Here is a 14,556-nt window from a genome sequence, read left to right as displayed (position 1 = left end):
ACAGGGGTGGAGCCTCCTGGTTCAACTGTCCCCCTCTTACAATGCTGTGATTGCTAGTATCACTCAGCCCTCTGTGAACAGTAAACAGCCATCAGGTGCTAATGATCCATTGTTAGGCTGATGGTCCTTCTTGAGCATGTGATCAGCTGGTTCTGGTTGTCAGCAGCAAACTGGTTGATCCACTCTGAGAAGGTGCTATTTAAGAGACTGAGCTGAATACAGCACCTCAGACTGAGGAAGTCTCTCGGATGAGAGACGAAACGTTTCTACATTTTTTTATTTATTTGCTTTGTTTTGTTTTTTTGAATGTCCAGAGGACCAGATTTAACTTTTTTAGAATGTTAGCTTGTGTTTATTTCGGTTACAAAACAACCAACTGAGTTTTTATTTTTTCCTGAAAGAAGAAGAAGCCATCTCCCACCAGGTGGACCGGTTCTGAATGAGGCCCAGGTGCAGTGCAGGAGGACGTTGAAGAGAGATGTTGGATGAACTATTTATTTTAAATTCCCCTCATTTCTTTTATTCAATCCATTCAAGTTCAGTTAACGTGTTTTAATAGTGTGTTCAGTTTAATTATCAGTGTTTGTGTGACATACAGTTTGTGGTGTTGAATGAATAAATAAAAATTAAACCTGATGTCTTCATTTTCAACCTTAGTGTTCACGCTACATGTTTAGCATCATTTTAAATTTAAATTACATAATGTCCAGATAGCTTCATTTAGCTCAGAGCTTCATTATATCTCACACTAACATAAATACTGTTTATTATTATTAAACTTGTTATTTAGCACATTTATGTTATAGTGCAGCGCGACGTGTGCACTTGCCTCGTTCTATAAACAGCGACATTAGAACTGGATCAGACTGTCTCTCTTCCAACACAGATGTTGGTCACAGCAGCTGGAATCTGACGTGGATTAACTACGAGATTAAAATATATTCCATCAGTCGAGGTTCTGAAATCAGTGTATCCGCCGCCATGTTGATGGAAATACAGCGTCTGTCCGCGCGTGCGTGTGCACATGTGGTTTAACACAAAGCCTCAGCGGGAGGTGTTTACATTATCTCTTACATTATCTCCTACATGTCTCTGCGTGAGTGCAGCTACGGAGTGCGCTCTCAGGACATCATTACCTGCAGTGTTCCCTCAGTGAGGACTGAACTAGACAAAAGGACCTTCTCCTATTCCGCTCCTGTTTCCTGGAATATCTTACAAAAAGATTTGAAGCTCTCGACCTTTGACCTCTCTAAGTGTCTTTAAGAATCTGTTGGACTCCTGGCAGGGACCAATGCAGACATGTTCCTGTTTTTAGTTTTCTACATTTGCCTTAGAATCTAGCTGTTTTTTTGTTTTGTTTTTTTGTTTTTTGTTTTGTTACCTTTTCCTTTTAGCCATCCTATTTGTAAAAACAAACAAACAAACAAAAAAACCTGCAGTATGACTTTTTATAACTGTTTATTGTTGTTGCTGTTGTCCATTGTTGTCATCTTTCTTTGTTGAAATCAGGTCTCTCTTGTAAATGAGTCCTCGAGGCTCAATGGGATTTACCTGTTTAAATAAAGGTTGATTGTTGATTGATCAGCGGGGGGTCAGTGAAAAACCTCCACTCTGGAAGGTGGATTCAGAAACCTCCAGATTCAAACAGGGGGGCCACTGGTGTCATGTAAATGATCAGCAGAACCGCAGAGAGAAAGCTACGGATGCACTCAAAATATGCGCCGTGTAAACGGCCCCTAAGACAGATTCCCAGCCAGTTTTTACACCTGATGGGAACAAAGGGGCCTCATCTGTGAATTAGAGTAACAAAGACCTTAAGAAACCCCCTATTGTTAAGGTGTGGAGGTGTGACTTGTCAGATCTACATATGTGTGTGTGTGTCTTATCTCACTCAGTCTTATAACCTGTATCTCTCACTCTCTGCTCTTTGAATTGAGAAAGCTCCTGGGATGAGGAGTGTAGTGAACTTAACCTGATGTCAAAACTAAGCCTAAGGTCAAAACCCTTGACCTTAAGAACCTTGTGGGACAGAAACTGTCATTTCATTGATTTGAATCCAGAAATACAGGTTCACCCATCCTGAGACTTTCTTTTTTGAAAATCAAGTGAAAGAACACTCTCTTTTTTATTATCATTACTATTTTACAAAGGTTGATAATCAAAGTGTTTTAGTTCAAACCATTTTAGATGTTGCAGTGAACTAATCAATTTTATTAACTGTAAAACAGTAACAATGATTTTTTAGTTGCTCATGCAAAGTTAGAATTCATGTTCTCAGACGTCAACGGAGGAGTTGGCACCTGTTTCTCCAAACTCGCCAAAATATTTCTCTCGCCTGTCTGAGAACAGTTTTAATCTGTTCCATAACAATTCTTGCTGTTTTCTGACTTCTAGTAACCTCTTACATCACAAAACACACCCCTGTCTGGTTGATATTGACCAATCAGGGACGCTCAAATATATCGGAAATAGAGCTCTTTAAAATGCCGGTACTTCCTAGTTCTCTCAGTTCGGTGAGGCGCGGAGAAGTTCTGAGATGTTCGCAGTTCTGTGAAGTCGTTTGGGAGAACAGAAGTCCAGCCATGATAAGGCTCTTCCGAGTTGGATTATAACATCTTCCACCTCTGAGTGGAACTTCTGAAGGACTCCACTCATGTGAAGTCCACTTGCTGAAGTGAGCTGGTGTCGGACGGAATCTCGTCACTACTTCGGACGAGTCACAGCCATCCTATGGAGACGCTGGACAGGTAGCGTTAACTGGAACTCCATATCTGCTGATTCATCTTCAGAAAGGTAATGAGTCAAGTTTCCTACCAAGCGTACCGAGGAAAAGCTGGGTTCTAATGGAGAGTGTCGGTTCTGGTGAACACTTCCCCTCACACACCATCTTTTACTCCCTTTAAACTTCATTTCCATCTTTAAATTCTTCTCTCAAGTAGAAATCCTTCCAGATAATTTAGAAATGTCTGTGTAAAGTGCTCATCCACCGCCGTGTGGATAATTGATCATAATTGTACAGTTTTCATTAATGTCTGTGGTGAAGCAACGGAAAATCATGGCCGTATGGTTTTCCTGGTTGTAAAGCTGATTGATTATGTTGTTATTTTCATATTTTGCCAAATTAATGTAAATGTTTGATGTTAAACTTTGATTCTGTAAAATAAATGACCACATTCATTTTGATGGGTCAAAGATAAATGACGTCTCACGTTACATTTCATTAAATTCAATGCACGTTTTATTCAGTCCAGAAAAATGAAGAATCCGTTTTAATTGATGAATATATCTCAGCATCTGTTCATCTACAGGAGCGAAACGTCTTCTGTTACAAATAAAGTCCAGTTGTTTTTGTATTGAACGCTTTTTGAATTCATCATGTCCTGGATGACTGAGAATCTTCACCAGCAACAGGCCCTGCTTCACTCCTGTTCTTGGGAGTGAGCGAAGCTAAAAAAATTTTACTGCTATCATATCGGTTATCTGCATTCGCCTTACCCCTCCCAATATCAGCAATGGCCAAAATTTCCATATCGGTCAGGCTCTAATACAAACCCAAATACTTTATATAATATATATATATATATATATATATATATATATATATATCAATCAATCAATCAACCTTTATTTATACAGGTAATTCCCATTGAGCCTCGAGGACTCATTTACAAGAGAGACCTGATTTCAACAAAGAAAGATGACAACAATGGACAACAGCAACAACAATAAACAATTATATAAAAAAGCATACTAGTTTTTTTTTGTTGTTTTTTTTTAACAAATAGGATGGCTAAAAGGAAAAGGTAACAAAACAAAAAACAGCTAGATTCCAAGACAAATGTAGAAAACTAACAACAGGAACATGTCAGCATTGGACCCTGCCAGGTGTCCAACAGATTCTTAAAGACACTTAGAGAGGTCAAGGTCGAGAGCTTATATATATATATATATAATACTATTTACTATTCGCACCTTATGTCGAAGCAAATTCCTAGTTTGTGAACCTCGTTCATTGACATGGCAATAATAAACTGATTCTGATTCTGATTTAATTGAAACTTGCAACCCTAAGTTTGCCCCTGAACTAAAACACACTTTAATCAACCAAAATATCTTGAACAGACTTTATTCTAAATTGTCTCCTAAGTCAGACAATTCAGATTTTTTCTTTTTCCTCTTCAAAAGCTGAAACTGTTCTTAAGACTTGTGTCTTGTTAAAAAGTAAAATGGTGGATTACTGTAGAGTAGGAAAATTGTAAATTTTCTTACTGCTCTGCAGATGGTCAGCCTGCACTTGCTTCATCTTCTGGAACAGAAAACACATCAGACTGAAATCATGGAGCCAAACATCAGATCCATGTTGGAAAGACTGGCAGTCTACTGGTCTATGTGTTGGACCAGTCCACTGGTATACAAAGTGCAGAATGGAGATGACAGTGAACACAACACATAGAAAAGTACTTGTTGTACATGAACACACCATAAATATGGAGTCCAGCTGCGTTTGATGCTGCTGGGCAGACGGAGCATGGGGAACCTCTGAGCTCTGCTGGTCCACTCTGTGGAGGAATCATGAAGAATTAGCTCCACTTCTGTCTTACCACACAGAGACAACACAGGATAGAGGTCCATGAAATGAAAGTGATCAGGTTTAAAGAATTTACTGTAGAATACAAGACTAAACATGGATTTGATCTATTCTTGCTCCCTTTAGTATTAAAATTACAACAAAATGTTCCCAGGATATAGGAGTTATCACATGTAAGCAACATATTTACAAACCGGATTCCAAAAAAGTTGGGACACTAAGCAAATTGTGAATAAAAACTGAATGCAATGATGTGGAGGTGCCAACATCTTATATTTTATTCAGAATAGAACACAAATCACAGATCAACAGTTTAAGTTTGGGGAGTGGTGGCTCAGAGGTTAGAGAGGTGGGCCTGTGATCCGAAGATCGCTGGTTCACGCCCCGGCCCCGACAACATCAAAAATTGTGGGTGGGGTACGTGAAACACTCACACTTGCCCCCACCCTCATTCGCCCCACTCTGGGCCCATGAGCAAGGCCCTTAACCCCCACCATCTGCTCCCTAAAACAGGTCTCTCTTGAAAATGAGTTCTCGTGGCTCAATGAGACTACCTGTATAAATAAAGGCTAAATGAAAAAAATTAAAATTAAACTGAGAGAATGTTTCATTTTAAGGGAAAAATCTGTTGTTTCCAAATTTCATGGCGTCAACAAATCCCAAAAAAGTTGGGACAAGTCCATTTTTCCCACTGTGTGGCATCCCCCCCTTCTTCTTACAACACTCAACAGACGTCTGGGGACAGAGGAGACCAGTTTCTCCAGTTTAGAAATAGGAATGCTCTCCCATTCATGTCTAATACAGGCCTCTAACTGTTCAATCGTCTTGGGCCTTCTTTGTGGCACCTTCCTCTTTATGATGCACCAAATGTTCTCTATAGGTGAAAGATCTGGACTGCAGGCTGGCCATTTCAGTACCCGGATCCTTCTCCTACGTAGCCATGATGTTGTGATTGCTGCAGAATGTGGTCTGGCATTATCGTGTTGAAAAATGCAGGGTCTTCCCTGAAAGAGATGACGTCTAGATGGGAGCACATGTTGTTCTAGAACCTGAACATAGTTCTCTGCATTAATGGTGCCTTTCCAGACATGCAAGCTGCCCATGCCACAAGCGCTCATGCAACCCCATACCATCAGTGATGCAGGCTTCTGAACGGAGCGTTGATAACAACTTGGGCTATCCTTGTCCTCTCTGGTCTGGATGACATGGTGTCCCAGTGTTCCATAAAGAACTTCAAATCGTGACTCATCTGACCACAGAACAGTCTTTCATTTTGCCACACTCCATTTTAAATGACCCCTGGCCCAGTGCAAACATCTGAGCTTGTGGAGCTTGCTTAGAAATGGCTTCCTCTTTGCACTGTAGAGTTTCAGCTTCATTTCTGAGAGAGATAGAGCCGGAGGAAGTGGTGGGGGCAGGGTGCGGGTCCAGGGTCCGAGAGGAAGCCTAAGGCCCACGGCTAGCAGTAGCTAGCTGCAGTGACTGACGACCTGCAGCCAGCTCACAACGCAACAGGGCTCTGGACTATGCTACGACTTTCCCTTAAAAATTCGATGTCTTCACCGCCTATATGTTCATGTATAACGTCTGTTTATGTTGCTTTGCTGTGGGAGGTTTTTTTGATACCTCAAATCGTGCCCTGTCTAGGACATGGCGTGTGAGATCTTCTGAATAAGAATAAGAAGGCCGCACTATTTAATAGCCGCAGATTCATGCACTTCGCCCATCTTTCGGACGACTGTACGTACATATTCTTGTTGTATCTCGATGCAATGCCAATAAAGTTTATTCTGATTCTGAAACACAAACAGAACGGTTAAAGATAAGATCAGACTCCAAAAACTCAAATGTTTAATGAATCTAATCTGATCTTTTCTAATTATTTCAAAATGAATGTGTTTCTTTTAAAAGTTAACAGCTTTGGGCTGGAGGTCTTAATATTGTAATTGCCGATGTATAAGCCCCAGCTTTTTTCTCACGCTTCGGACCCCACATTTTATATACAGGAGTTGCTAATTCATGCGCTTGGAAAAATTATAATATTTTATTTTATTTTATTTTTACATTATTTTGATAGTCTGCCAAGCTTCCTGCTGCTGAATAACATTTTCCTTTGACACATCTGGGCGCTCATATAGCTGCCCAACACCCACTCTTCTTGAGGGCAGGTTTCTGTGACACAGACAGAGTAAATGCCACTCCATGAAAGCCAAACCAGCCACTAGGGAGCACCAGCCAGTGTATCTCTTGTGCCGGTCCCGAGCCTGAGTAAATGGTGACACAAATGTCAGGAAGGGCATCCGATGTAAAACGCTTTTGCCAAAACCATAATGCGAGTTCATCAAAGCAAAACCATACTGGATCGGTCGAGGCCTGAGTTAACAACACCCACCACCGGTGCTGTTAACAAACAGGTTGCCGGCAGAAAGAGAGTCAGAGTCAGTCAGAGTCAGAGTTTCTTTATTGTCATTCGCACCTCATGTGGTACATGTGGTGGAGCGAAATTATGTACACAGGGTCCCAGTTACATCCAACAATAAAATATCTAAGAAAAACAGTAATAACATCTAAGATATGAACTTAGAAAAACATCAACTAAATATACACTAAGCACTCATAACATAAAACATTGAACATCAGCACAAACATGAACATGAGTCTGTGAGCAGATGCGCACGCATGAACACATCAACATTGAAACAGATCAGCAGCAACATGAAACAGATCAGCAGCAACATGATATGGTTTTTCACAGTGATTATTCTAGTTAGATATTCATGAGTCTAACAGCCTCAGGGTAGAAGCTGTTCCTCAGTCTAGTGGTTCTACACTTAATGCTCCTTAACCTCCTTCCTGAGGGGAGTGGGGCAAAAAGTGTGTGTGCTGGGTGGGTGGGGTCCTTCATGATGCAGGTGGCCCTCTTCCTGCATCTGGAGGTGTAGATGTCTGTGATGGTGGGGAGACTGATTCCAACAGATTTCTGTGCAGCCTTCACCACTCTCTGCAAAGCTTTTCTTTCTGCAGCTGTGCAGCCTCCATGCCACACATTGATGCTGGAGCACAGGATGCTCTCCACTGCACACCTGTAGAAGGAGGTGAGGACTGAGCTTCCCAGACCAGCTCGCCTCAGCCGTCTGAGGAAGTAGAGTCTCTGATGAGCTTTCTTCATCAGGCTGGTGGTGGTGTTGCTCCAGCTGAGGTTGTCATTCATGTGTACACCCAAGTACTTGTAGCTGGAGACCACTTCCACCGCAGATCCTCTTATGTTCAGGGGGGTGTAGGTGTTTTTGTTCCTTCTGAAGTCCACAATCATCTCCTTTGTCTTCTTCACATTGATGTGAAGGTTATTCTCTCTGCACCAGCTCTCCAGGTGTTCCACCTCTTGCCTGTAGCTGGACTCATCATTGTTCGTGATGCATCCCACCACCGCTGTATCATCTGCAAACTTTACAATGTGACAGCCTGGATGGGTAGCTGCACAATCATATGTGAGCAGAGTAAACAGAAGGGGGCTCAACACACATCCCTGAGGAGAGCCAGTGCTGAGGGTTATGGTGGAGGAGGAGAGGTTGTGGATCCTCACTAACTGTGGTCTGTTTGTTAAAAAGTCTAGTACCCAGTTGCAGATGGAGGGGCTTAGTCCTAGTGTGGATAGTTTGTCCATCAGGGTTTGGGGGATCATGGTGTTGAAGGCGGATGTGAAGTCCACAAAGAGCATACGGACGTAAGAGTTTTTCTGCTCCAGGTGGTTAAGTGCAGTGTGGACCACAGAGGAGATTGCATCCTCTGTTGATCGGTTCTCACGGTATGCGTACTGATGAGGGTCCTCGTTGATGTTGATGGTTGTTTTGATGTGAGTCATGACCAGTTTTTCGAAGCATTTAGCGACTATCGGGGTGAGGGCCACTGGCCGATAGTCATTCAGACCAGTCACTGTAGAGCTTTTTGGGACTGGGATGATGGTGGCAGTCTTCAGGCTCTTCAGAAAGTGTGCTACTGTCAAGCCCCCAGTATACTGCCGCGTACATCCATACGCAGAGGTACGCACGTACGTACGCAGAGGTACGTGCGTACCCTCCGTGCAAAGCTCCAATTTTTACGACCGCATGCGCATACGCGGTGTCGCACAATAAGCTGCCCAGCAACGGACTGTTTTGTATGCGACACCAATGTATTAAATTCCCCTTCTTCATCTCTGATCTGGCCTTTTCTTTTGTTTTTTTGTCAAGAGACAGTGATCTCTTCCTCCTCCGTTGATGCAATGACTGAAATGGTGAGAAATTAAGGAATTTGTCACGAGCGAATTAATCTCAGGTCCAGCGTGGCTGCAGGAGGGTCTGGAAATTTCCTGGTGGGCTGGTCTGATGTGTGGGTTGTAGAGCCAGCTCTCCCTGTTTTTTTTCTTTATTTTTTAGATATTTTTATTAACAACATATAAACACAGAACACCGCTGTGGCGGAGGCTGTCAGCGCTAGCTTTTTTTTTTTTCCTACCTGTCAATCAATCCAGTAGGCGTGTCAGCAAATGACCAATCGGCGACCTCAATTTGTCTCGAAGGTAAATGCCCCTTGTCTGTGAAGCTGCTCTGCAGCTGCTCGGGGTGTACGCTGGAGTATCATGTCTGAACCCTCTGCGTACCGTACATGCGTACACACACGTGAACGGACATACGTGGCAGTAACTGGAGCCTTCAGTCTAAGACTATGAAGAGGGAAACATGTCAGGAGACAGAGGGAGAAGAGGAAAGTCAAGAATGTAGGGCTGAGGGTTGCAACTCTAAATGTGGGGACAATGACAGGTAAAGGTAGAGAGCTGGCTGACATGATTCAGAGAAGGAAGGTAGATGTTTTATGTGTCCACGGAAGCGCAGCAAGGCTCGCAGCATTGGAGCAGGGTTCAAACTGTTTTACCATGGTGTGGACAGAAAAAGAAATGGAGTAGGGGTGGTCCTGAAGGAGGAGTTGGCAAATAATGTAGTAGAGGTGAAAAGAGTGCCAGATAGGGTGATGTGTCTAAAGGTAGAAGTAGAAGGTCTGATGCTAAACATCATCAGTGGTTATGCTCCACAGGGTGGATGTGATGTGGAGGAGAAAGATAAATTTTGGAAAGATCCAGATGAAGTGATAGAGAGTATTCCCAAAAAGGAGAGAGTGGTGATCAGAGCAGACCTGAATGGACATGTTGATGAAGGAAACAGAGAGGATGAGGAAGTTACGGGTAGGGTTGGTGTCAAGGAAAGAAACCAGGAAGGACAGATGGTGGTGGATTTTGCCAAGAGAATGGAAATGGCTATAGTCAATACGTATTTCCAAAAGAGGGAGGTGCATAGAGTGACCTATAAGAGTGAAAGAAGGAGTACGCAGGTCGACTATATTTTGTGTAAAACAGGAAACCTGAGGGAGATTGGAGACTGTAAGGTTGTGGTAGGGGAGAGCATGGCCAGACAGCATCAGATGGTTGTGTGTAGAATGACTGTTGTTGTGAAAAAGAGTAAAATCAGAGAAGACCAAATGGTGGAAGATGAAGGAAGAATGTTGTGAGAAATTCAGACAGGAGCTGTTAAAGGCTCTGGGTGGTAAGAAAGAGCTTCCACATGACTGTGCTACTATAGCAACAGTAATTAGAGAGACAGGTAGGAAGGTACTTGGTTTATCATCTGGACAGAGAATTGATTATAAGGAAACCTGGGGGTGGAATAGTGAAGTGCAGGGCACTGTTCAAAAAAGAAATTAGACAAGAAGTAATATGACATTGAGAGGACTGAAGAGAGGAGACAGGAATATAAGGAGATGCAATGGAGAGCAAAGATGGAAGTAGCTAAGGCAACACAGAAAGTGAATGATGAGTTGTATGGGAGGCTGGACACTAAAGAGGGCGAGAAGGACTTTTACCGATTGGCCAGACAGAGGGATCAGGCTGGAAAGTATGTGCAGCAGGTTAGGTTTGTTAAAGACAGGAATGGTAATGTTTTAAAAAGTGAGGAGGGTGTGACAGGAAAATGGAAAGAGTACTTTGAGGAGCTAATGAATGAAGATAATGAAAGAGAAAGAAGAGTCGGTCATAGACACTGTGCACCAGGAAGTGGGAAAGATTAGTGAGGGTGAAGCTCTGGAAAGCTCTGAAAAGAATGAAGAAGGAAAAGGCAGTAGGACCTGATGACATATCAGATGAGGTTTGGCCAGGTTTGGTGAGGTTTTTGACCCAAATATTGAATGGCACATATGAGGGAGAGAAAATGCCTGAGGAATGGAGGAGAAGTGTGCTGGTGCCCATTTTTAAGAACAAGGGTGATGTACAGAGTTGTAGCAACTACAGGGGGATTAAGTTAAATGAGTCCCCGAGGCTCAATAGAATGAACCTGTCTAAATAAAGGTTGAATGAAAAAAATTGATGAGCCACACAATGAAGATCTGGGAGAGAATTGTGGAAGCAAGACTTAGACGAGAGGTGACTGTGAGCAGCAATATGGTTTCATGCCAAGAAAAAGCACTGCAGATGCCATCTTTGCTTTGAGGATCTTCATGGAGAAATACACAGAAAGAACTCCATTGAGTCTTTGTTGATTTAGAAAAAACATATGACAGGGTGCATAAGGAAATCTGGAGTGGCCGAAAAGTATGACTGGTACAGGACATGTATGAGGACAGCAGGACAGTGGTGAGATGTGCTGTAGGAGTGACAGATAACTTCAAGGTGGATGTGGGAGTGTATCAAGGATCGGCTCTGAGCCCCTTCTTGTTTGCTCTGGTAATGGACCAACTAACAGACCAGGTCAGGCAGGAATCTCTGTGAACTTTGATGTTTCCAGATGACATTGAGATCTGTGGTGAGAAAAGGGAACAGGTGGAAGAGAACTTGGAGAGGTGGAAGTATGCACTTGAAAGAAGAGGAATGCTGCACAGAAGTCTGTTGGAGTCAGCCTCCCCACCATCACAGACATTTACACCTCTAGATTCAGGAAGAGAGCTACCTGCATCATGAAGGACCCCATTCACCCAGCACACACACTTTTTGCCCCGCTCCCCACAGGAAGGAGGTTAAGAAGCATTAAGTTTAGAAACACTAGACTGAGGAACAACTTCTACCCTGAGGCTGTTAGTATCAGATACTGCCGTCAGAAGTGTTGAATCCAACGTGCAGGAGGACGACATGAGGCTTGAGGGAAAAAAATTACAAAAACAAAGAAAAAGCTGATGGGGCAGCATACTCACAAGGTGAACAGGACACAGGATGGAAGGCAGAACACACCATAAGGACAATTCCGAGACAAAGACAAGACACCAGGGAGCTGAATATACACACACACACACACTGATTAGAACGATGACAGACACCTGCAGTGATTAATATGAGACACAGGTGAGACAGGGGCTGAACAAAAGGAAGGAAAATACTGAGAGCTGAACATGAAACATGAGGAAACAGACAGAGGCAGGCCAAAAACCCTACAGTACCCCCCACTCAAGGGATGGTTCCTGACATTGCAAGGACAAGATACATCCAACTTGGTTGGGAGGCAGGAAAAGCAGGACAGACCAAGATGGAGAAACACAGAGGACCAAAAGAACAAAACACCGACAGGCAAACCTGGGTAACTCTAAACACAAAACACCAACATAGAAAACCCAAACCCTGAGTCAAGATGGACGGTCAGGAGACCATCCAAAGCAGGTCTAGTGGTCAGGCGGACGGTCCAGTGACGATTCCAAACGAGGCTGGAGATCAGAAGGGAGGCCTGGAAACCATCCACCCTCGGGCCAGTGTTCCGGCAGGCAACCAGAGGACCGTTCATCTGTGGGCTGCAGGGGTGTCCACCTTTGTCCTTCTGGACTCAGGCAGATCAGGGCCTCAAGAGCCAAACCAGGGGCTAGGACTTCTTTAGGCGGACCAGGGGCGAGGACCTCGGCTGACGAGCCAGGGGCAAGGACTTCGGCTGACGAACCAGGAGCGAGGACTTCAGCCGAACCAGAATCTTCTGCGGTCAACTCAGGATTTTCTGCGGTCGAGTAGGGCATTGGGGCTGCGGCAGAGGAGTCAGGAACTGGGGCTGCAGCAGGAGAACTGGGGACCAGAGCTGCAACAGGAGAGTCAGAGGTCAGGGCTGCAGCAGGTGGTGGAGTTGGAGCTGCAGCAGGTGATGGGACCAGAGCTGCAGCAGGTGAGTTGAGAACCTCTGCAGAGGCGGGAACCAGAAGCTCTGCAGAAGGAAGACCATCAGGCGAGCAGCAGGAAGGAGTGTCTGCCTGGATCCCCTTGCAGGACAGGGGAGAGAGCCAAGCAGGTTTAATTGAGAAGTCCCAGGAGGGTGCAGCTGGCTGTGGGGAGCAGTGGTCGTCCTCTGTGGAGCGAGGACCCGATCACCCCACCGGTGAGTCGGGGAACCTCTTCCGCAGCGGGATCTCCCCTCGCTCCTCCAGCGAGCGAGTGCTGGACTGCTCTGCTGGTGGATCCAGGTACCTCTGCACCATCGAAGTCTTCCACAGCTCCAGCTCATCCAGCAAGGGAGAGCTGAACTGCTCCTCTGACGAGCACAGGTACCTCTTCTCCAGCAAACTCTCCCCTCGCTCTTCCGGTAAAACCGGTAACATCCCCCCCCCCCCCCCCCCCCCCCCCAAACCCGCTCCCCCCCCCCCCCCCCCCCCCCCCGTCTGCAAAGCTCTCTTCTCCCTTCGCTGGTCATGGGGAGGAGGTGAATGGTGAGGTGCAGCAGCGGGGCGTGGCAGTGAGGGGAGGAGAGATGGAGACACCAAGGACCCTGGTCTGATGGCCAGACAGGTCCCACAAAACTGTGCCCTCTTTGGGCAGTCTTGTCTGCCAGGAACTCAAACAGTGATCATCCTCCTGCTGGGTTCAGAATTGGTTTTGGGAATCTATCAGGTTCTGCTGTCAGAAGTGTTGAACCCAGCGTGCAGAAGGACGACAGGAGGCTCAAGGAAAAATAAAAAATATATTTATTTTACAAAAACAAAGCAAAAGCTGATGGGGCAGCGTACTTACAAAAATGAACAGGACACAGGACGGAAGGCAGAACACACCATAAGGACAATCCCGATACAAAGACAAGACTCCAGGGAACTGAATATATACACACACTGATTGGGACAATGACAGACACCTGCGGTAATTAACGAGACACAGGTGAGACATGGGCTGAACACAAGGAGGGAAAACACTGAGAGCTGAACTGGAAACGTGAGGAAACAGACAGAGACAGGACAGAAACCCTACTGTTAGGCTCATTAATCTCTAATCAGACTAATCACTGTCAAGAATCTCATCATGTTGCTGCTGATCTGTATCATGTTGCTGTGTTCATTCATGCTCATCTGCTCACACAGACTCATGTTCGTGCTGCTGTTTGGCGTATTGTTTTTATTGCTTCTATGCTATTACTGCTTAGTGTATTTTTAGTTGATGTTTTTTTTAGTTCATATCTTAGATTTTATTGCTGTTTTCTTTTACATTTTATTGTTGGATGTAACTGGGACCCTGTGTACATAATTTCGCTCCACCACATGTATCACATGTGGTGCGAATGACAATAAAGAATATTTGAATCTGAATTAAAGTCAGCCGTAGTAAGACAGAGTCCATGTGTGTGAATGAGAGGGAGGAGGTGGAACAGTGAGGCTACAAGGAGCAGAGGTCACAAAGGTGCAGGACTTCAAGGACTTGGGGTCCACTGTCCAGGAAAATGGGGGAGTGTGGTAAAGAGGTGAAGAAGAGAGTCCAGGCAGGATGGAGTGATGGAAAAAAGTTTCAGGAGTGATTTGTGACAAAAGAGTGTCAGCAAAGGTCAAAGGAAAAGTTTACAAGACAGTGGTGAGACCAGCTATGTTGTATGGTCTGGAGACAGAAACATGGACAAAAAGACAGGAGACAGAACTGGAAGTGTCAGAAATGAAGATGTTGAGGTTCTTCTTAGGAGAGACAAGGATGGAGAAGATCAGGAATGAGATCATCAGAG

The 14,556-nt window shown here is 44.4% G+C and overlaps 1 protein-coding gene across 1 annotated transcript in view; it reads right to left on the bottom strand.

Moving 5' to 3' along the window:
- LOC119429174 (NLR family CARD domain-containing protein 3-like) overlaps positions 1-13,177 on the bottom strand; it is a 48,240-nt gene extending 35,063 nt beyond the window's left edge. Inside the window, exons 1-2 of the mRNA XM_037696854.1 lie at positions 12,951-13,177; positions 12,451-12,650 (exon numbers count right to left, since the gene is read on the bottom strand). Coding sequence (XP_037552782.1) covers positions 12,451-12,650; positions 12,951-13,177 — 427 coding nt within the window. The remainder of the gene's footprint in view (positions 1-12,450; positions 12,651-12,950) is intronic.
- Between the last annotated feature and the right edge of the window lie 1,379 nt (positions 13,178-14,556).

The sequence above is a fragment of the Nematolebias whitei genome, chromosome 24 (assembly GCF_014905685.2).
Source record: "Nematolebias whitei isolate Nwh7 chromosome 24, NemWhi1, whole genome shotgun sequence".
Lineage (NCBI taxonomy): Eukaryota > Metazoa > Chordata > Actinopteri > Cyprinodontiformes > Rivulidae > Nematolebias > Nematolebias whitei.
Note: the sequence above shows the minus strand (reverse complement) of the source record. Positions and strands in the feature narration are given on the sequence as shown.